The sequence below is a fragment of the Megalopta genalis genome, chromosome 2 (assembly GCF_051020955.1).
Source record: "Megalopta genalis isolate 19385.01 chromosome 2, iyMegGena1_principal, whole genome shotgun sequence".
Classification (NCBI taxonomy): Eukaryota; Metazoa; Arthropoda; class Insecta; order Hymenoptera; family Halictidae; genus Megalopta; species Megalopta genalis.
Window position 1 is genome coordinate 22,591,410 of NC_135014.1, and position 23,058 is coordinate 22,614,467.

The 23,058-nt window shown below is 44.3% G+C and overlaps 2 protein-coding genes across 3 annotated transcripts in view; both read left to right on the forward strand.

The window, feature by feature from the left end:
• Nucleotides 1-4,971, forward strand: part of LOC117220565 (protein FAM151B) — a 58,367-nt gene extending 53,396 nt beyond the window's left edge. For both annotated transcript variants that reach the window (XM_033470656.2, XM_033470653.2), the window contains exons 3-5: nt 148-377; nt 622-761; nt 2,804-4,971. In XM_033470656.2, coding sequence (XP_033326547.2) covers nt 148-377; nt 622-761; nt 2,804-3,191 — 758 coding nt within the window. In that variant the 3' untranslated portion in view covers nt 3,192-4,971. The remainder of the gene's footprint in view (nt 1-147; nt 378-621; nt 762-2,803) is intronic.
• Nucleotides 4,972-14,020: 9,049 nt separating this feature from the next.
• LOC117220547 (uncharacterized) overlaps nt 14,021-23,058 on the forward strand; it is a 140,170-nt gene continuing 131,132 nt past the window's right edge. The window contains exon 1 of the mRNA XM_033470611.2: nt 14,021-16,204. Within this exon, the coding sequence (XP_033326502.2) occupies nt 14,930-16,204 (1,275 nt within the window). The 5' untranslated portion in view covers nt 14,021-14,929. The remainder of the gene's footprint in view (nt 16,205-23,058) is intronic.

Below are 23,058 nucleotides of genomic sequence, written 5' to 3' on the forward strand. Positions count from 1 at the left end.
ATAATATAATATAATATAATATAATATAATATAATAATATATAATAATATATAATAATATATAATATAATATAATATATATAATTTAAATTAAAAATAAATATTTAAAAAATATTTTCTATAAAAACTTCTGTACTTCTCTTTAAAGAAACGGAGCTGATGCTGGAGGCCGACGTGAAGATGGGCAAGAAGACGGATTCGAACACCGCTGACGATGTCCCCATAATGTCCCACGATAATAAGACTAGCGATCTGACCCTGCAGGACTTCGTGGATAAAGTGAATCAGACGTCAGGCATCAATAAGGGTGTGAAGTTGGACTTCAAGGAAACGGATGCTGTCACAAAGAGCAAGGACATACTGGACAAACTGAACAACGTACGTACACGCGCCGTTTATTTTTAAGCTGCTCGATCTTTTGCCGACCAGCGGAATGCTTCGCCGAGCGTTCCCCGATAAAAACGATATTCTAGGAATCGGCCGGTGTATTTATGCGCCGATTACCGATGCTCCGCGGCGCGCCGCGCACAGTGAATTCTTATTCTTCCGTGCTTGAATCTTTTTCGCTGCGGCTCGCGATTACCCGCCTCGCCTGCTGATTGATCCTACTGTTCGATTTCAGGCGCCATTCCCGGTGTTCCTCAACGCGGACATTCTCAAAGGGTCCGCGGCCGATAAAGAACCCGCAGTCAACAAAGACACCTTCCTGAACACCGTCAAGGTGTATAAAAACGTTATCCTGTCCCTGGGCTGGACCACTACGTATGATCATCGTTTTCTACCCCTTTAACGCATCTACAGTCATTTATTGTTTATTCATAGACCGCGGATTATTTTCAAAGGAAATGAAAATGGTCTGCATGCTTTTGGAAGACGCAGAAGCCACGCAGACGTTCCTTTCCTCCTGTAATTATTTCATCGAGTTGAAAATAACGGAATAGTATTTCGACATTTTATAAGCGTTTTCACGCTGTTTTGCATTCGATCGAATTCGTCTTCGTCGTTTTAGCCGTAAAAGAAAAGAAGATCGCGACTTCGCAGCAGTTTGGACGAGGAAACTGAAGCTGGAAAATTGTGCGGCAGTGATTTTCGAAAAATTTCTGAAATTCGTATTTATAGTGCAACATAAAACCGGACAAACTGAAATCGACTCCGTTCTGCCGTACGCGAAAGAGTTGATATAGCATTGACTATGATCAATTTCAACTTTCCAGTCGCAGTTTCGTCGATTCGATTATTTTGCATTCATTAAAATCTTTGTAATATCCTTGTCGTTTTTCATCTACCGATTACAGTAAATTCTCCCTAATTGACGCTCAGATTGTACAGAAAAATGAACAATTTGGGAAGAGGAGATACGATCTTATAGTTACCGATCGTCGATAACTGTAAAAACGAGCCGCAATGCTCGAATGATCGTAATCTTCTCTTCCGAAATTGTCCATTTTTGTGTGCAATCTGAGCGCGAATCAGGGAGAAATTACTGTGCTATCGTAACGATTCTGTTAATGGATAGAAAAGTCAATCTGTCTCCAATCATTTCAACAAGTTGCAATCAAGATATCTTAAAATTTCTGTAAACACTCTATTTCCGATCGATTGAAATTCTTAGTTCGATCGATCAGTTAGCGTCTACGATTAAAACGGGGTTGTGTCATTGTAAAGTCGGTGGTCAATTTAATTAGTTGACGAATTTAATCGTGAAACTTTGATTGAAGCACGTTCGTCGAAAAATCGGCGTTCGATTTGATCGACCGATGAAACGAATCGCCGATTTTTCCACGATGAATTTTTTGAATGTATTGAAAATACGTAGTATTAATCAATCAGCCGAATATACAAAGTTAATCGTTAATTAATTATTCGATCAGCGGTTACAATTAAATGGTATCGTTAATCGTAATTAACGAGCAGAAGATTCAATCGTTAAGGGAGGAGACTCGTGTGAAACGTTCAGACGAGAGGTGATACTCGGCAAGTTTTTCATAACATAAGATGTTGATGAAATTTATTGCCAACTGACACATATATTCATTAACATTTTACGGTACAAAATGTTTTCTTCTCGTTACATTTTATCTACTTTTAATGAGATAATACATGTTATTCCTCATGGACCTTACGGTCGACGTATATAGAGTGTTCCATAATTATGTTAACACTCGAAAAGGGACGATTCCTGAGATCATCCGGAGCAACTTTTTCCTTAGCGAAAATGCAGTCCGCGGCTTCGTTCACGAGTTATTAAAGAAAAACACTGACCAATTGGAGAGCGAGTGCGGCCGGCGCTCCGCCCTTGCGGTCAATGCCGCGTCGCGCCGGCTATCTGGCACAGCAGCAGTGGTCGCAAGGGTGGAGCGTCAGCCGTACTCGATCGCTCATTGATCAGTGTTTTCCGTTAATAACTCGTAAACGAAGCCGCAGATTGCATTTTCGCTAAGGAAGAAGTTGCTTCAAATGACCTCAGGAATCACCCATTTACGGGTGAATGTCAACATAATTATGGAACACTCTGTATATGCCAGGTGATGATCAATTCCATCAAGGTTTTACGTTATTAAAAAATTTCCAAACATCAGCTCTCGTTCGAACGCTTCACACGAGTCTCCTTAATTGCGATCAACGACCGAACTACGGATTTCATCGTTAACCACGATTAACGAGTAAAGCGTCGATCGAATTAGAAATCTTGGCCAACTCTGGCCAAGATGCCGCGACTAGGAGACCGATTGCCGATTTTCCATCTATTCAGAGTCGCTTTGGTGCGCAAACGTAGCCGGGATTGATTCGAGAACTGTTTGCAGTGACGGGAAGAAGGACGCAAACTACACCGACGAGGATGTCAATGGGATGTTGAAGGTAGTGAAGGACAGCCAACTAAACCAGTCGATGATCACTTACGCGGTGCGAGCATCCGCAGCCTCGGTGAGCCACAAACAGATGGAGAATCTTTTGAAGAATACCGACAGCACGTTGACAGTCTGGTCCGGCAAGAACGACACAGTTGACGAGCAGAAGTTGTCGGAGCTGGTCAAACACATCGGTGTCAATAAAGTGTACCTCGACGTGACAGACGAACTGAAGAACAAGCTGGACCTGAACGGAGCGTCCGGTATGACCGTCGCCACGATGACGATCCTCGGCTCCCTCTTCGTCAGCCTCTTCCTCAACGGGATGCCGCGAAGCGGTTGAACAAGCCGTCGTCCAACACCCCGCGCACCGAAGAGATTTCAGGGCAGAGCTGGGCAGACTGATCACCTAACGGAGACATTTATCCGACGGGTCTCGCGAGGTCTTCTAAATTAAGAACTCTCCTGGACCGCGAGAACTTCCGTCGAACGGCTCCGATCGTGGACGCCGTCTTTCGAGGGGGCAGTCCAGGTCGCCGGAGAGCGCCAGCACCCGAGACACTCGAGACATCTGTCTCTCGCTGGAAGCCTTTCGACGGAAGTCGCCGAAGACCTCGGCTTCCCGGATAAAAGCCGGGACGAGTCTGATTTCGTGGCCGTCGGTGACGGATCCGCGATTTTTCAAAACGCTGCCCAGTCGCCTCGAAATGTCTCGTGTGTCAGAGGAGGAGCGATAGGACGGGGTGTAGATCGCGCGTGAACCGACTCAAAATGCAAAAAAGAAAAGAAAAAAAATAAAGGGAAAGAAAATCAAAAGTAAAAGTCGCCTGCGCGCGCGTTGCAATCGGCCGCGCGGCTGGTTGCAAGGCGCGCGACCTTTCCTCCTTAGCGTGTAAGCTTATTCGCAACAGATGTTTTCTAAGTACTTTAAGGGAGCTTCGTTAGGTATACAACACCCGCCAACGAGATGTACCACCCTCTTCCCCCCGTTTCCACCGGTTCTCTGTACCCGGCCGACGCGACCGCCCGGTGAGGACCCCCGTTTTCACCTGGTCGCGGCGGTTCCTAGATTCTCAAGGACACGCGAGATTCACATAACCCAGTAGAGCATAGTTTCCCAACGAGGAGCCGGTTCGAACCGTTTTTCGTTTCGTTTTTAGACGAGCGCCGCAAGGTCGCGGGACTTTGCCGTGGTAGAAACAGTCTGTTCGGGATAGAAGATAGCGGGCTAGGTTGGGGAACTATGCGGTAAGGGATGACGACGGTCGAACACTCGTCCGTCCGTCTCCAGTCAACTTGCTCGAGCCGAAGTATGCGGATAGAGTAGGATATAACATACCGAGCAGCTTGCCCGGGAAAAGAACCTGCCCTCCTTCGTGCGACGATCCACCGGAGAATTCGTCGTTACCATCGGACGATTTTCTTTAAATTTCGTTCGAACACGTCGATGTCGCGCCCGGTTCCCGTGTCCGGGCCGCGAGGGAGACATCCGGTTTTTAGTGTGTTATATCGTACCTCGTTAGTGTTCACCGACGTATCACCTGTACCTGCCTTCTACATATCTCAGACCTAGGTGCAGAACAGAAACGGTATTAGTCCATATAAAAGTATCTATATGTATATAGATATAAATATAAATTTAAATATAGATATAAATATAAATATAAATATAAATATAAATATAAATATAAATATAAATATAAATATAAATTTAAATATAAATATAGATATAAATATAAATATATATATTAATATATATATTTATGATATAAATATATATATATAATATAAATATATTATTCTGTAACTTGTATACATGTAAGCCAAAGGATTGCGTACCACAAGTTGCCGGCGCATCGCGTTTGATAACGAAACAATAAAATCAAATGTGCAACACGTTCACCGAACACACACCTGCACCACGTCACCGATTTCCATGCGACGGTCTTAAAACACGGCACACAGTGTTGCGAACGCATTTTTCGTCGACATATACATAGATATTATCCGCAGGCATTTGATACGTTGATCGCATTTACGCGGCGCAGATTTCAGTTTTTTTTTTTTGACTCTGGATCGTTGGAAATTCATTTCTGATCTTTAATAAATGGCATTCACGACGAGTCTCGATATGTTGTTTCGTAAGCAGCAGACACTTCGAATAGAGATCAGAGCGTACCGAAAAGATCAAGAAACGTAAGAGGTTGGTTCTTCGTTTACAAGCGAACTGGCAAATATCTGGCCGTCTATTTTAAGTCGGCTCGCAACTATTCATTCAACTTCGAAGTTGCACGCAACAGCGATACGTTGTTCTTGCAGTTTCTCTGCGTTGTATTACACTCTAATTAGTTATTTACAACACCGCGCGTGCAACGAGGAAACCACTTTTCCCCGACGCCGCTGAATAGAGATCGTTCGTGCACATACAAGAATCGTTCGTTCATTTTTCCGGCGACGATCACTATTTCGCACAGCTATTTTTTCAACTGTCGTTCAAGCAGCGTTCGGATTATGAATTGTCGAATGTGTACGCCGCTGCTCCGGCAACAACGATGCAAGATTGCAAAATTTGACGATGTCGGTGCTGGCAGCCGGCCAGCTCGTGGCTCTTCTTAGGTTCATTTATTCGCGTACATACTACAATAAAAGCCGAGCGAAATATCGCAGAGGCAACGGCAGTGTTTCGTTGGACTGGTCAAGAGGTCTTTCTCGATTTTATATTACAAAGTGACACATATTCGGCCGCCGGCAAATGGCCGTTCGAAGTTTCTCGCTGCTCGCGCGAGAAAGGGAGGACACTCTCTTTGGTCATGCGAGCGATTTTCACGAGACGCTCGGAATCATTTTAGTTTCGCTTTGGTCGCTGCTTTGCAAGCCGGGTTCCCGTGCAAATCGGTGAAACGGTTCCACCGTGTCGCGAGAACGAGATCGGTATCGCGAGCGACAGGACTCGAACGTGACCGTCCACGGCAACAGGATTTACAAATTTCGAGGTACAGATTTGGGTGGTCTCGGGCCCTAATCCTCTGAATTAATGGATACTCGGGCGACGCGTGTCGTGGAATACGTACAGTGCATTTGTCACGGTTCTTTTCAAATCGTGCTTTTTTGGCTTCCATCGATTTTCGCGGCAGAGGTCCTCGGAACTTGCGATCGACGATCGAAGAAGCGGAAGCGAGCACACGCCCTTTAAAATTAGTTTTTAACGCGGTAATATTTTTTCAAACTGGACGAAATTACTCGAATTTCTTTTTAATTGCAGAAGCAGCAGATTATTGTGCGATGGTTGAATTATTTTCCTTAATCTTGCTGTTGCTTCGGATTAAACAGAAAATGAAATCGTTCCTTCAATTTTTTTATCCGAGCCGAAAATTTAAAAAATTCATTTGGTGCTTATATTACACACATATTACATATACATATATATTTACATATTATATACATATATACACATATTTACATATTATATATATTACACGTATTACATATGTGTCGACAATCCATCGAAATTCGTGATAAAACATTTATTTTCGCGAACTTTAAACGTTAACAGTTTCTGTTAATATCAAACGAGAAAAGTACTTTAATCATTGTACTCTAAACTAGTGTCTCTATCATTTAGAACAAATTCAACTCGTTTGGTCCAGTTTTAACCCTTTGTAATCGAGTGGCGATTTACGCGACTTACGTCACGTTTGAAAATGCTTGTTAACATCATCGAATTTGTTTATATCTAAAAAACTGCGCTCGAGTCACAAAATTCAATGTCGCATGCATAAAATGCAGCAAATTACAGCAAATGGAAGTACCATAGGTCACCATAGGTCAACTATTTTAGATTTCGAGTTAAAATGGCTTCGAGTGCGAAGGGTTAAAAATGTTTACACCGTTTTAAAAGGTGCTCGCTCATTTTTTTGCTCCTCGCCGTAAATCAGACTCTTCGAAAAAAAATTCCAATAGAAGGCTGCATCGGGCTTGATCGATCCCTCGAATGGATTCTATTTCGCCGTCGCGGTCGCTGCGACCTCGCGATCGGCATGCAGCGTCGACGGGAATCGCTGCGTGTTTCTCGCCGCCGCGAGGAATAATAACGCGCCGATTCGATTGTCTAATTGGAGGGAACGGGCCGCCAATGATACCTCGACGCGTATCAATTCCGCAAACGAGAGAGACTTTCTGATGTCGGCGGAGCTGGCCCCAAGGTAAGACGCTCGGTGAAAGAGAACGGTCATGGTGTTACCGAGTGGGAACTGTCGTTGGCGAGAGTGTCAAGGGTCGTCCGGCCACGGGTGGCCTTGAAACGCGCGGAGGAACGCAGTCCGGTCATCAGAATCGGGCTGGGTTACGCGCGTTCCTCCGCGTTCTTTGTGCTCGCACCTTTCGCAGGTGTTCCGCGGACCTGCGACGCGTGCGTGAAAAGCGTTTACACCTTTGTAAGCGACGCTGATCGACCGGCAACGAGCTGGGAATATGCTGGAGAACGATGAGCCTCGACTCGACTACTTACGTGTACTCGTCGAAAATAGCTAACTGGTTCAGAAGGATGTTTACAGTGCCACAGATGCAAGGGTCGCTTCAAAGTGCCGTAACTTCGCGACAAAAAGTCGCAGCCACGTTTCTCTTTTTTTTCGAATCAAAGAAGGAAGATCGAGCTTCATTCGGCTTTTTTCGAAAAATATTTTACCGAGGTCCGTGCATTTCGTCGAACTTGGTAGTTTTCATTGTGACAAACATGGCTTCGCATTTAAAGGGTTACAGAGGCGAGGGTGCGTCGAATTTGAAATCCAGAAAAATCATCTTAAAGAACAGGTTTCAAGCTTCAATTTAAAGGAAACGACATTATCCTACGATGATCTTTCGCGGAGTTGTCGTCGCTCAAATTTGATCGATTTTTATCCGAAATTTTGCCATGCTATAATTTTCTTGAACAGCGTGTATCGATATTCTTTATTGTATTTTGTAAAAGTATTTAAACAAAATATTTCTACGACGATGAAGAACGAAAATATAAAAATTGACTCCTTTCCTTTTTTTAACTGTGTCGCGCCAGATGAAAAAATCCGAAACAATTCTGAAGACGCTATTGCGACGATATGTTGTTACTATACAAACACGGGTTTCCATTTTTAACAACTAGAATCACCAAACAAGTTAAAATGACTGGTTTCCGATTTTTTGGTAACAATTCCTGATGTTGTAAAAATGTTTCCGCGAAAAATTGTTAGATAAGCTTTTTCGATCAACTATATATTGTAACAGAAACAGTAGTTTTCTCTCTCTCTCTCTCTCTCTCTCTCTCTCTAGCATTAACAACTAGAATTATCAACTTAATATTCCATTGATTTAAACAACGGCTGATAATTCTTTTCCTTGTTCACGTACGCGTTTAAATAAGCGAATTCGAGAACCGTCAAATCGAAGAAAAGTTCACTTCAAATCGTGTCGCTATGATGTCCCGACGATGTTGTTCGATGTGATGCAAACGATATTGATAAATTAGAAGGCGAGAAGCCGTGGAATCTTTGAGTTAGGGTGAGAAAGGGGATTGCGAAGCGTTGGTCGCGTTATCGTGTAGAACGCGAACGATTGCATAACGAAGGGAGAAGTGACTGCAAAATCGCCTCGGCAGCTCCAGTTCCGGGGGACAGCGGAGTGACCTACAAGCACAATCTGCCGAAGATAACCTCGTGATCCAGAGCGAAAGGTTCTAGATCGAAGACGACGCGACACATCGATCTTCGTGATTCTGTCGCAGGTCCTCGTAGTCTCCTCTTGTTCCAAATGAAATCACAAATCTCTCGGACATCGTCGAGCCGTCACCCTAGCCTCGTCTCATCGGCGAAGACGACCTCTGACCACGAAGACCTCTTAGATCCTAATTCCTTGTCAAAGATCGCTGGTTCTCATAACTGGCGAGAGTCGGCAACGTCACCACCGGAGACGTACACCTCCATCCGAAAGTATTACGACACACCTGTTTGTTTAGTACAAATTGTACTTACGCAATTAGTTTGCGTCCATTTATTGCATTTTGTTCATTAAAACGTAATCCGAGTTCATTTCGTACTGCTCGCTCGGTACGTCACGCATCGAGTTCCGACATGTTTTCTTAACACGTTGGAAATATGCTACGAAATTAGTACAAGAAGTAATTAAGAAACGCGGTGGTACATATCGACGAAAAGAAAATTCAATTTTCTTTTATAAAATTGACGTCCAGTTACCAGGAAACGGTAAAATTGATTACTTGTATCACAACGTAAAATATGTATACAGAGCGTCCTAAAAGTTACTCAACCTCGGAAAATGAGGGGTTCCTGAGGCGATTTGAAGTAAATTTTTCCTTAGCGAAAATGCAATCCGCGGCTTCGTTCACGAGTTATTAACGAAAAACGCTGACCAATGAGAGATCGCGTACGGCCGGCGCACCGCCCTCGCGACCCCTGCCGCTGCGTCAGACGGCCGGCGCGACGCGGCATTGGCCGCAAGGGCGGAGCGCCGGCCGCACTAGCTCTCCGATTGGTCAGGGTTTTTCGTTAATAACTCGTAAACGAAGCCACGGATTGAATTTTCGCTGAGGAAAGAGTTACTTCAAATGGCTTCAGGAACCCCTTGATTACCGATTTTGAGTAACTTTTGGGACATCCTGTATATGTACAGTAAATTCTCCCTAATTGACAATCTGAACGTCAATTAGGGAGAATATACGGTACTTGTTACAATTCGACATAATTAACTGTGAAATAAATTAAAAAAATTATAACAATTTCCTATCGGGTTTTCAAATTTATTGAATTTTCTGCAAGTGTCCTAATACTTTCGGAGGAAGGTGTATCGATGGTAATTGACCGGGACAACGGTTCCCAAAGCAATTAACAGCCGCGTTAGCGAAATATACGGGTGTCGGAAGCGTTCTAGGCTCCGGTGACCGACAGAAAATCACGCCGTCTGAGAGAATGGTTGCGGAGCGGCGGCGATGCGTGCGGGGAACCATGCCTAAATCCGTGTGACTAATTCCGCTACGTGCCCACGAAACTGCCGATGGAATTCCACGGAAACGGCCATATGTCTTTTGTCGCGATCGTTCCCGTCGCAAGAATAGAATCACGGGAGCGCCACAGTGGTCCCAGGCTGCATCGAAATTCTCGAACTCTTTGGAAAAAGCACGGGCAAACACCTCCATTTATCATGGTCGACATTCGCTTCAGCATATACGAAGTTCTTTATCGCGTCGAAACAGATCATGGGAAAGCTGAAGATCTTTGAAGACTCTGCTTAGGAGCCAGCTGATCTGGTCTCTTGGTCTCTGCCTGCTATACGAACGCATGGAATGCGTTCAGATGATCTACCTGGATCCAGATGATCTGCGCTTGATCTCAAAATGAAACGACTGTTGATATGTAATATAAATTCGTTGTTACTCATTTTGATTTCACTTGTTTTTTGTATGCTTTCCTATTGCATATTTTTTTATTATCTGTGCGGAAATTATTTTAATTAATATTATTTTATAATTTAATATATATAATATAATATATATTATATATATATATATATATATATATATATATATATATATATATATATATAATTTAATATTATTTATTATTAATTATTTTAGTAATTTCTCCCTAATTCAAGATCGCGCACAAAAATGGACAATTTGGGAAATGGAGATACGATTATTCCAGACCTGCGGCTCTATTATCAACTATTTGGGAGAAATTACTGTACTTGGCGTACTCTTTTTACTGCTTTTATGAAGTCATTTTAGAAGGATTTATCTTTAGCATTTATTATAACTTAGGGTATTATGACTCAGGATGTGTTATACCAGCAATTATTATGGGTTCAGAAGATCTGACCGGATCTAAGATGGTCCGGACTTGGTTTCAAACTGAGATGACTTTCAAAACGTTTTAGAACCTCTTCATTTCTTCCTATTCATTATTATGTAATCTAGTGTGCCCTCTATTACACGAGCGCATTTGCATACGTATTTAAAAGATCTAGCTGGGTCTAGATGATGCGGACACGGTCCCACAGTGAATCAACTTGAACTACGGTGCAACCTCGAACCACATCCTCTATCATCAGCACTATGACTCAGCGTACTCTGTTATACGAACGGATCTTTCTTAGCTGGCGCTCAGAAGAGGAGACACGATCCTGCTCGCGCTTAGGTGCATAGCAGAATGACGACATCAGCCTCTGTGCTATCCGAGCAGCCTTGACACCTTGCGTCGCGTCATCATTTTTGTTTCAGGGGACGCCTCTCGGACAGGTTCGCGCGGATTACGTGAACAGAATTCGAAGCTGTCTGGAGCGGATACGGAGCGTGTCGGTCGCATTAGCCGTCGAATACGGCGCGGTTTTTCTCTATCCGCCGGTATCGCGAGGGCCGGTCCCGGGTACATGTGTTTCAGTCACGCCTCGCCGTCGATTCGTGTACCGACCCCGATTTTACGATCCGGCCCCGGCCGCGCTCCGCGGTGGGCCTTTTCACCGGGGCCCGGACTCCGGTCCCATTCACTTTCGCGTCCCGCCATTCAGAGATGTCTCTCGAGAGGACCACGAAATCCGGTCGCGGAGAGACCGCGCTCTGTTACCGGCCCGAGGGATCGGGCCCCGGCTCTCTCGATCGGATCTCGCGACGACGACCGTCCTCTTACAACCGGTACAACTGGGACTGGTTTTTCGTCGCGGGCACGGAGGTCGCCGGGCGGTTTTTGTCGCCCTTTTAAGCCGTCCGCGATAAATAAACACGGTAGCCCCCCCTCCCTCTCCGCCCCTTCCCCCTCCGCCGACCGCTTCCGCTCCGATTCGATCCTCGATAAGCGACCGCGCGATCGCTCGATCGCGACCTATCGCGAGAATCCATCGCGGCTATACGTCACCGGACCCTTTCCCCACCGACAGAAAGATGCAAAAAGGGCCCGGTGACACAGGAGACGACGGAATCTGTCCCCGCGCGCGCCTCCCTCCATCGGAATCGCTCGACGATCGCTATCGCGCACGCCCACGACCGGCGAATCGGTGGCCGTTCACCGATTTCCAAAATTCTCGTCCTGCGGGACAGTTCTCTTGCTTTTACCTTTGCCTTTACCTTTACCTCTGTCCACACCGAGCCATTTGCGAAGCCGTGTTGGCGACTGACTCGACCATTTTTCGGGTCCTCGAAGGTGTTTAGTTGGACAGGTCTTTTCATCCCTTAAATCTGGATAGTCATCGATGTCAGGAAATTCGTGTCAAATGTCTTTAGTGGAGCTACGAATGTCTAAATTATGCCACCATACTTTCTGGACCATTTCCAAGGTTTACGGAGTTCGATTTCTATGCGGGCTGCTCTCATCCCCTGAACTTAGTCATCCACTGCTAGGAAGTAATACTTGTCAAGTACGTTTAGCTAAGGCTTGGTTCACGGAATCCGTGATAATGACTAATTTCTTAATTTACGACTAGAAGATGCATATTTATGAATTGTTTGTTCGACGTATGCGTTACTTGCGTCTGGACCGCAGATTTTTATGGATTTACGGCGAAAATGGGCGAGTAAGAGTGAAAATAGCGAAAAGTCTGAAGGAAATGAAAAATGTTGGTGTACTAAGCTCAATTAATTAAAATGATTCGGAAAAGAAATGAGATTGTACTTGGCACCCATGTCTTTCAATCGATGTGGAAAATTCGTATTTTGCATGAAGATTCGCCTCGTCCACTTGCTGGAAATATTACAATAACGCTCGTTCAAAGTCAGAATTAATCTCTCATTTATACTTTTATGAACTATTTTATATATATAAAATAAAAATATATATAATATAAATATATTATATATCTTATTAATAATATATCTTACTATTAATTATTATTATTAATAATAATATATATACATATATATAATATATAATATTTATATTAATAATATATAATAATATAATATTATATATAGCATTATAATAATATTATTATATATATAAAACAGCTGCTTTTAGTGTTCTGTAAATCTAGTGTTAAATTGCAAATGGGTGAAACGTTATCAAAATCTGTGAGCGAATATTTAAGTGACACGGTTTGAGAAACTGGACAGGTCTCGGTGTAAACCTTAATAATTGTTATTATTCAACATTCTTTCGTAGACATCGAAAGCTTTTGGTACTGATTGTCCAAGTCGCGGTTCCGCCTACCTTGACAATTTTCAGGGCTCCCAAAATCCCATTTTCAAGTGTAATTTCATCCCCAAAGTCTATGCATCCAGCGATGGAAGAAACTACGCGTCAAGTGTCTTTACTGAAGAGATAGTACCCCCCCCCCCCAGATCTAAATTATAGATTTAATGCCCAAAAGTACGATCTGAAAAGTGAATCGAAGTAATCTATACCAAGCTCTGTGTCACTGCTCGCGTCAGCAGAATTACTCGCAATTCCCTTTTGGAATTTATTGTAATCGAACGTCATAATAATAATAATAATAATACAAAAATATAATAATAACAATAATAATAAATAATATATATATATATAATAATAATAAATAATATATATATAATAATAATAATAATAATAATAAAAATCTGTAAATGATGTTCGATGGAGATTTGACAAGAATCTGTGGAGACTTCGTAACTCTTATCACGACATCCTCTCGCAGACAGCGAGGCTTCTAATCCTCGTGCCACAACCATTTTTACTAGAACGAATCGACGACCACCTCCAAAATATTCACGTTCGCCTAACTGCCCTGCAAAGGGGTATTTTCATCCCCCGAGCCCAGGCATCCGCCTAATCCTAGCCACATCGAATCGAATCGCGGCTTCGTCCAAGCTGGCGACGCACGGAACGTGATCGACGTCGACGACGGACGTTCGGACGACGCGGCCGACGGGAATCGTTGGATGCCCGGGGGGGGGGGGGATCGTTGCCGCGTAGACGGCCGGTCTGGCGGATATCGGGCGTTCTAAGCACGATCGTCGACGGTGTTCCCGCGTCGGCCGTCGATTGTCCATGGGAGTCCATGGGACTCCGCGCGGCTGTGTTGCGGTGGCACACCGGCGCACAGGTAAGGGACGAAGGGGACGCAGAGAAAAGCCTCTGTCGGCGGAGGGTGACGGAGGGGTGCGGGGAGGGGGAGACGAATATCGGCCGCACGCATGCGCGTTACGTTCCGCGATCTCTCAGGCCGGCGGCCGGAGAGGCTGGCTGAGGCCGGCCTCAGTCGGCCGCGACATTCGGTCCGCGATACGATTCGGTGTGATCTCTGTGTGCCGAACTCTCTCTCTATCTCTCTCTGTCTTCCATCCTCCGCGTGTCTCTCTGTCCCGGGGGCGAGATAGGAGCCAGTGGTGCGCCGGTTATCTTTGAGGACGACCCGACGCGTGTCGGTCGACCCTACCGAAGAGCAGGCAGCGCGATCTCTCCCGATCGTCATAGAGAAATCGTTCACCAACGTCTAGGAATCGGCGAGGCAAATTTAGCGGAGAAGCCGATCGAAGCTCGGACCGAAAGGCTGGCTCGCGCGATGCGCGCGTGAGACCGGTAGCTAGAAGCCGACAGACCGTGGCTCGGTATCGGCGGGGAACGTGATCGGAATAGACGGAGGGAAGAGGCGGTGTCCGGAGAGCTTACCGTTGCGTTCACATTTTTACGGAATCGAGTGAACTGGAAGCAGGCCAGGAGGAGCCGTACGCGAGTGTGTCGCGTCGCACGGCCCGCGCCGATTGATTCGTTTTGCGGCAGGCACCGCGATCACCACGTGGATCGGACGGTGGTACTCCCTCGCGTGTCCACCGTTAAGCCTATAACTCTCCCTCTCTCGCTCTTTCCACCGCGGCCGGAGAGGTCCCTCGGATTCGAGCTCGGATTCGGTTGACCGCTGGCCGAGAGCGATCGATCGCCATTCGATCGGACGATCATTGATGCCTCGACCGGGACACGCCGGAGAGTCCCGGATCTTGGTGAGCCGACGAGACGCGATCGGGATCGTGGGAGCGGCCGCCGAGGGGTCGTTGAGCGGTCCGCGGGCCGAGGATCGGGCCGGGATGATGTAAGGTGCTTGAGCGAGGGGACAACCGATCGGTAGACCGAAATGGCGCGCGACAGGAGGCTGCTGTTGCTCTCGATGCTGCTGATGGCATGCGGGACGCTGGCGGTGGAGGCGACCAGGTACCGGGACCACGAGGACCCGGAGAGCAACCCCGGCGGGTCGAGGCACCGGCATAGACACAGGCACGAGCCCGTGGCCAGGAGAAGCGACCGCCACGAGCTGGCGGAGAGACGGTCGTCGTCTTCTTCTTGGTCGCAGGAGCTCGACTACGATGACGGCTCGATGGCCGATCGCGAGGACGAGGGCCAGGACAATTACGACGCCGGCCCCTATTTCGAGAGATCGTATCCGCGCTCGGCGAGGATCAGCCTCCACGGCCGGATGTTCGAGCCGCGATACCCGGCCAGGTACCATCATCGCGGCGGCCATCGAGGCTGGTTCGACGAGGACGAGGAGAGACGCAGGGGTTCTCCGCGGTGGAGGAGCTACAGGGCCAGGAGCCATCACAGACCGAGGAACAGGGACTCCTCGGACTACGACGAGGACGAGAAGTCGGCCAGCTACGAGCTCGACAGGCATCACAGCTGGTGGAAGAACGGCAGGAAGCACAGGATCGGGCCGAGGCGCGACTGGTATCCGGAGAGCAGGAAAAGACACCGTCCCGACGACCCGGACGAGGCCAGGAGGATCGACGAATGGCGGAAGAGGACCAACTCGTCTAGAAAGAGGACCGAGGACACCGAGGACTACGAGTACCGCGTCGACGACGCCGACGTCGACGAGGAGGAGGACGCCTGGGCGGACGACGAGAGCCAGCCCGATGACGACGAGGAGTTCGACAACGATTTCTTCAAGCCCGAGAAGAAGGCGCCGCTGAAGACGTACGACGATATCATCAGAAGGCTCACCGCCGAGGACCCGGCCACCGTGAAGCCGGCCCCGAAGAGGGACTACAGGAACACCGGGGCCGAGAGGTACGCCAAGCGGGACGCGTTCGCTTACCTGAAGATGGAGCAGAAGAACGAAACGAGGCCCCTGGCCCAGGCCAAGACCGCGTACAAGAAGATCGTCGAGAACTCGTCCAAGCCGACGACGGACTCGCTCGCGGAGAAGAAGCTCCCGAGGAACGGCAGCCTCGATCATCATCACCAGGAGAGGAAGTCGAGATCGAAGACCGAGGAACCGCAGCCCAAGACCAAGAGCCTCGTGCCGGATTACGACGAGTACCTGAACACGCCGGACAACGAGAAGGACGAGGACCTGGCCAAGGCTGGCGTCGAGGAGGACACCGGCATGCAGGCGGACGTCACCAACGCGGTGAGTTGCCATTCGTTCGAACGAGAACTTACCGATACTCTCTGCTTCTCTCTCTCTCTTTTTTTTGCTCTGTAGAGACTTTTCTGTTAGCTCTGCTCAGTTGGGCTTCCTTTTATATGCAGATCTGCGAATTGCGAAGTTTTGCAAAATATTGTGAGAGAGGATGAAAACTGTGGCCTCCGCGAATTTGGAGATTGCCATGGACCTCTGTTCGATCAGAACTTCGCGCGCTTATAGCGCTTGCAAATTTCCGAACTGCTAGTAGACAGATATTAGATTTTAGTTGAGTCTTCTAGATTCTGCTAGATCTTGCTAGATTCTTCTAGATTTTGCTAAATTCTGCTAGATTCTAATACTAGATTTTGTTAAATACTGCGAAATTCTGTTAGATTCTACTAAGTTTTTGTTAATTACTGCTAAATTCTGCTAGCTTTTACTAGACTTTTTGCAAAATACTGTTAAAGCCTAGTCTAGATTCTACTAGATCTTGTTAAGTACAGCTCAATTCTGCTAGATTTTACTAGACTTTGTTAAACATTGCTACATTCTGCTAGATTTAGTAAAATATTACTGAATTCAGATAGACTCTGCTAGACTTTGCAAAATATTGTTAAAGCCTACTCTAGATTCTCTTAGATTTTGTTAACTACTGCTAAATTCTGCTGGATTCTACTAGACTTTGTTAAATATTACTAAATTCTGCACGATGTAGTAAATTATTGCTAAATTCTGCTAGATTCTTCCAGACTTTGTAAAATATTGCTGAATTCTGTTAAATTTAGTAGAGTATTGCTGAACTCTGCTAGATTTAGGAAAATAATACTAAATTCAGTTAGATTCTGTTAGACTTCTACTAGATTTTGTCAAGTACTGCTCAATTCTGCTAGATTCTACTAGACTTTGTTAAACATTGCTAAATTCTACCATATTTAGTAAAATATTGCTAAATTCTGCTGGATTTAATAAAATATTGCTAAATTCTGCTACATTTAATAAATTATTGCTAAACTCTGCTAAGTTCCACAAAATCTTATTAAATTCTGCTAGATTCTGCTAGACTTTGTTAAATACTAGCAAATTCTATTAGATTCTACTATAAGATTACACGATAAATTGTCAAATTTCTATAAACTAGACGTATATGTAATGAACTTTAATGAAAATAATTAATAAACTGAGTACCCTTTACGCAATTTTAAACATGCTTCAAACATACTGATAATCTTCCCCAATTGTTTATCGCTTTAAAAAAGACCGCGTACCCTCCTTTTTATATCAATTTCGATTAAAGGCATGTAGAAATCCAAATTTATCTCTAGTCATCTTGAACTACACATGGTACTCACTGGAATCGACTTGTAATTCTTTCACTAAATGGTTACATTCTCCAAACAGCTCTCTCTTAGCAGTTACATCATGTACTCAAGATGATTCACGGTCATAAATGCTGTAACATTTTCGATATCTTCCTTCCAATCGGAAGTATAATACTATAACTCGAGGTTTCACACGCCGTTACGAACCCTCGTGAGGCGGTGGCTGTGTCAATTTTGACCCAGGGCATTTATTATCGTTTACTTAGTTCATCAATTTTTGAGAATATTCGACGATTTTCGACAAATTGCTGTTACATTTACAACGAGCGGAAAAGATTAATAAGTCTGCAAGAAATATCTTCAAGAATATGTTTTGGAAAATTGCTGAATGAATTGCTGAATATATATTAGTATAATATATGCAATATATATATATTATATATATAATATAATATAATATAATATAAAATAATATAATATGATATAAAATAATATAATATAATATAATATAATATAATATAATATAATATAATATAATATAATATAATATAATATAATATAATATAATATAATATAATATAATATAATATAATATAATATAATATAATATAATATAATATAATATAATATAATATAATATAATATAATATAATATAATATAATATAATATAATATAATATAATATAATATAATATAATATAATATAATATAATATAATATAATATAATATAATATAATATAATATAATATAATATAATATAATATAATATAATATAATATAATATAATATAATATAATATAATATAATATGATATGATATAAAATAATATAATATAATATAATATAATATGACATACATAATATACATAAATAATGTAAGTTTCGTATTTGACCGTCAAATTTCCGTTAAAAATGCACAAAATCCGCAGTCTAGCGATCAACATTGCCAAAAACAGCCGTCACTGTCACAACGCGATTGAAAAATATGGCTCCCGATCACGGGGCATCGCGATCTCTGTCACATCCAATGCGGCAGCATGTGACTTCGCGTGACGCGACATCGATGCGTTCCCATCGGAGTTCCGAAACATTGATTCCGAAATCGGAAATTACGAGCTCGCAAAACACAGGATAACGCGGCGAATCTGACGCAGACATCGAATCCCGCGCGAGCACGCGAGGATCGATATGCAAACCTTGTCTGCTCGCTCGGTAGTCGAGATCGATGATATACGGCCGTCGGGCATGGAATTCTTGTTCCCGGATGGCGGTACAGATTTACGAGCTCCGTTCCGTCCACCTGAATTATACGGGATTAGATTATTTCCCGGCCGGATCGAGGGTCCGGCGTCCGCACGCGACCTTGATAACGCGGCCCGCGAAGTCTCGCGTGTCCGCCGGCGATCCTTCGCGGAGAAATTCGCGAAGTCGAGGGTGGAATCCGAATCGGCCGCATCCGGTTCGAGGGAACCCCGAGAGAGTTCACGACGCCACGATCCCGATCCTCTCGGCCCGTGGTGCCGCGAAGCCGCCTTGTGTTCCCGGTATATCGGCCTTGTCGACGAAGATTAAGATCGTCGTGGCTCGATTTTACGGAGCACGTTCTCTCGCGCGCTCTTCTCTCTCTCTCTCTCTCTCTCTCTCTCTCACTTTTCTCTCTCGCGTTCCCCGCTACACGCGAGAATCCTTATCGATGATGCTCGCGGCGCTCCAAGCCGCTTCTATTTACGCCAGCGGGCCCCTCGGACATCGCGTGCCGGCTTTATGCCGGCTCTGACAATAAAGCGAACTCGTTCCGCTAGCTTTTAAACCGTGTTTCCATAATTGTGCTTGCTCTTTGTCTTCGTTATGCCGCGCCGCGCTGCGCCGCGCCGCGTCGCGTCGCGGCGACGCAAAAATCCATAGCTCCGGGGAACGGGTCAAGGAAGACGCGGTGCGTGTTACCAAGTCGATAGTTCATTCACTGGGATTCTAAAAACGAATCGAACAACGCCGTACGAAAACGCGTGGCTCGCATCTGGTCCGGGGAAAATCCATGACTCGGGACTTAATCGCTCTTGCGGACCACCATCGCGGGTAGTATTGCTGTCGATCGTGTTATCAGTTTAACCTCGGCTGCTCGGGTTGCCGTTAAAAACTCTTAATTGACTCGTTTAACACTAGAATTACCGAGCCATAAATGCAGTCAATGCATTATATATTGATTTATAATAATGGTAAGGTTGGAGTTATTTGAACCATGCACGGTTTTTATTGTTTATAGTGTCACGAATTGTGAAAGGAAAAACCGGAAACTAGTCATTCTGACTGGTTGCGTAGCTCCTAGTGTTAAATTATATTCACTTTTTCATGAAATTAAGAGTCTTTCATAAGATTGTCTTTGCTTCGAAGTGACGCTTTGAGGATTTTTCGTTATTCTTTTTTCAGAGTCTGCGTTTAGCAGGCATAGTATCTTTGGTCAGATGTTTAGTAGCCTAAAACGATGAACTAGGTTTTCCAAGGACATTGACGATTTTTCTGATGTACTTTGGGAAAATCTGCAGTTTGAGAATAATGAAGGAAGACAGATTTTTTAAAGCATCTTCACTTAGAATCTGTATTTACAAGGCGCAGTATATTTAGACAGATGTTTAATACCGTAAAACGATGAACTAGGTTTTCCAAGAACATTGACGATTTTTCTGATGTACTTTGGGAAAATCTGCAGTTTGGGAATAATGAAGGAAGAAGGATTTTTTAAATCATCTTCACCTAGAACCTGTATTTACAAGGCATAGTATATTTAGACAGATGTTTAATACCGTAAAACGATGAACTAGGTTTTTCAAGAACATTGACGATTTTTCTGATGTACTTTGGGAAAATCTGCAGTTTGAAAATAACGAGGGAAGAAAGATTTTTTAAAGCATCTTCGCCCAGAACCTGTATTTACAAGGCACAGTATCTTTAGTCGGATGTTTAGTACCCTAAAACGATGAACTAGGTTTTTCAAGAACATTGACGATTTTTCTGATGTACTTTGGGAAAATCTGCAGTTTGAGAATAACGAGGGAAGAAAGATTTTTTAAAGCGTCTTCACTTAGAATCTGTGTTTACAAGGCACAGTATCTTTAGTCGGATGTTTAGTACCCTAAAACGATGAACTATAGTTTGAGAAAAGATTTTTTAAAGCCACTTCGACCATGACCTGCATTTGCAAGGCACAGCTTCTCGAGTTTATTATTATCATCGAGTGAATTAGGTTTCCCTCGATGAGATCTTTCTGATGCACTTCGACAAAATCCATAGTTCGAGAAAAGGTTTTTTAGAGCCTCTTCGAGCATGACTTGCACTTGCATGGCACAGCTTCTCGAGTCAGACGATCAGCGCCCTGGAACGATGAATTAGGTTTTCCGAGAACTTCGAGGATTTTCTGACGCACTTCGGAAAAACCTCTAGCTTGAGAAAAGGTTTTTTAAAGCTTCTTCGACCATGACTTGCGCATTTGCAAGGCACAGATTTTCGAGTCAGACGCTTAGCATCCCGAAGCGACGAACATTTTCCAAGAACATCGAGGATTTTCCTACGTCCCAGCTTTCGCAGAACCGGATATCTGCAGGGGACAATGGACGATGAAAGTTTAGCAAAGCGTTTCCTGGCCGATTCCAGGGAGCAGAGTATCCGCTCGCGAAACAGGCGGGAACAAAGACGTTATCCCTGCGGAAAGATAGGCTGCTCGGTCCCCGAGGCTGGCCGAAACGGACCGGGCGGTTTAACGATCCCGTTCCGCGCCAGCGAAGCGGTGCCGATCCGATGCGTCGACTTTCACGGAGCGCATCGGTGCAGAAGATCGCCTCCATTCGCCTTGAAGTATCCTTCGCCGGACCGTCCTTGGCAATAGAGCCCGCGAACGGGACCGGAACGATGCCAGACACCTATTTCGGTTCGCTCGCGATTCCGCCGCGTTTTCATCGATGACGCTCGCCGACCCTTGGCGGAGCACGCGAAACTCCTCGAAGCGGCCGGCCGATTTCTCGGAACGATTTTCGCGACCCGTCGCAATCTCTCGACCGACTCCGAGAATTCTGGCCCCCGTTCTTAGCCGGAAAACGCTCGCGATCCGTTCCGATCGCGGTTCTCGCACCTATCCTGGCCGAAATTAGATCGGCCTTGGCAATGCAGACGCCGGCCGACGCGCGCGAGTGCTTTCATCCGCTTCGAAATTGCCCGCTCGCGGCCGCAGGTACCAGTCCTCGGGAATACCGCGGCTGGCGGGCGCCGCCTCGCTCTTTATTGCAGGAGGCGCGCGAGAAATCGACACCGCAAGGGTGGTCGGGGAAACCGCGGATCCCCTTTTATCGGAGCTGAGTCACCGCTCGGCTCTCGACAGGACGCTGATCGTCGCGATCTCGACCGACCCACCTCCGCTCATCCAGCTCGGTCGTCAAACCTCTGTCCTCTCCGTAACGTGAACATCTATGCGTCCTACTTCCAGATTTAGCCTTTACGTCCATCAGTCTTTTTGAGGCTGTATCAAATATTCAGCTTTTTAGCTCCAACGGTGAGTTTGAGCTAATATTATACCGGTATTTATTATACTTAACACTTTCATGATCGCGCCAGAAACCTCAAAAATTTCATAAAATTAATAATTATAATATAATAATATAATATAATATAATATAATATAATATAATATAATATAATATAATATAATATAATATAATATAATATAATATAATATAATATAATATAATATAATATAAAAATATAATAATAAATTAATAATTAATTCATTCGGTTAAATAAAAATTACGAAGCAAACTTATATGGCATCAATTACTTCTTCAACATTCGTATCTCTTGTAAATCTTAATCAAATTAAACAGTCATTTTTAATTAGACGTGGAAGATTTTCCCAATCGGTCATCAATCGAGTGAATTTAAAACGGGGAGATCTTCCCATTCGGTTATATTTTATATCTTATATTTCGTTAGCTATTAGGTATAGGGTTAATAAAGGTCAATACTTTTTTCCTCAGAATTCGATATTCTTCCATATTTTCATGTAAAAAATATAGTAATCTACTTAAAAAAGTAAAGTTGATCTTGAAATCTCCGAAACGCCTCCACCTATAAAAAAATAAATGCACTACATAATGTGCCCCTTCAAACCATGCATCTTTTGTATACAAAATCTTTTCGTGCGACGCATATTTTGGAAGTTATAAGTGGTGCACAAGCTGCGTGGTCCACCCTGTACAACGAAATTAAGAAAAATTGAACTTGTTAAAAAGATATTAACCCTTTGCACTCGAGTGGCGACTCTGAGGCACCACTAAAATTGTTATATCATATTCCAAGATAATTTTTACATTAACAAAGTTCACATTTAAGAAATTGTTAAAAGCGTAACTGTTGCACGAGTCACCACAAGACTCAATTTCATACGCATAAAATGCACTTTGTCATATAAAATGGAAATACTATAAGTCAGAAAAAATTATTTTAGATTTACGGTTAAAATAGTTTCCAGTGCAAAGGGTTAACACCTCTGAA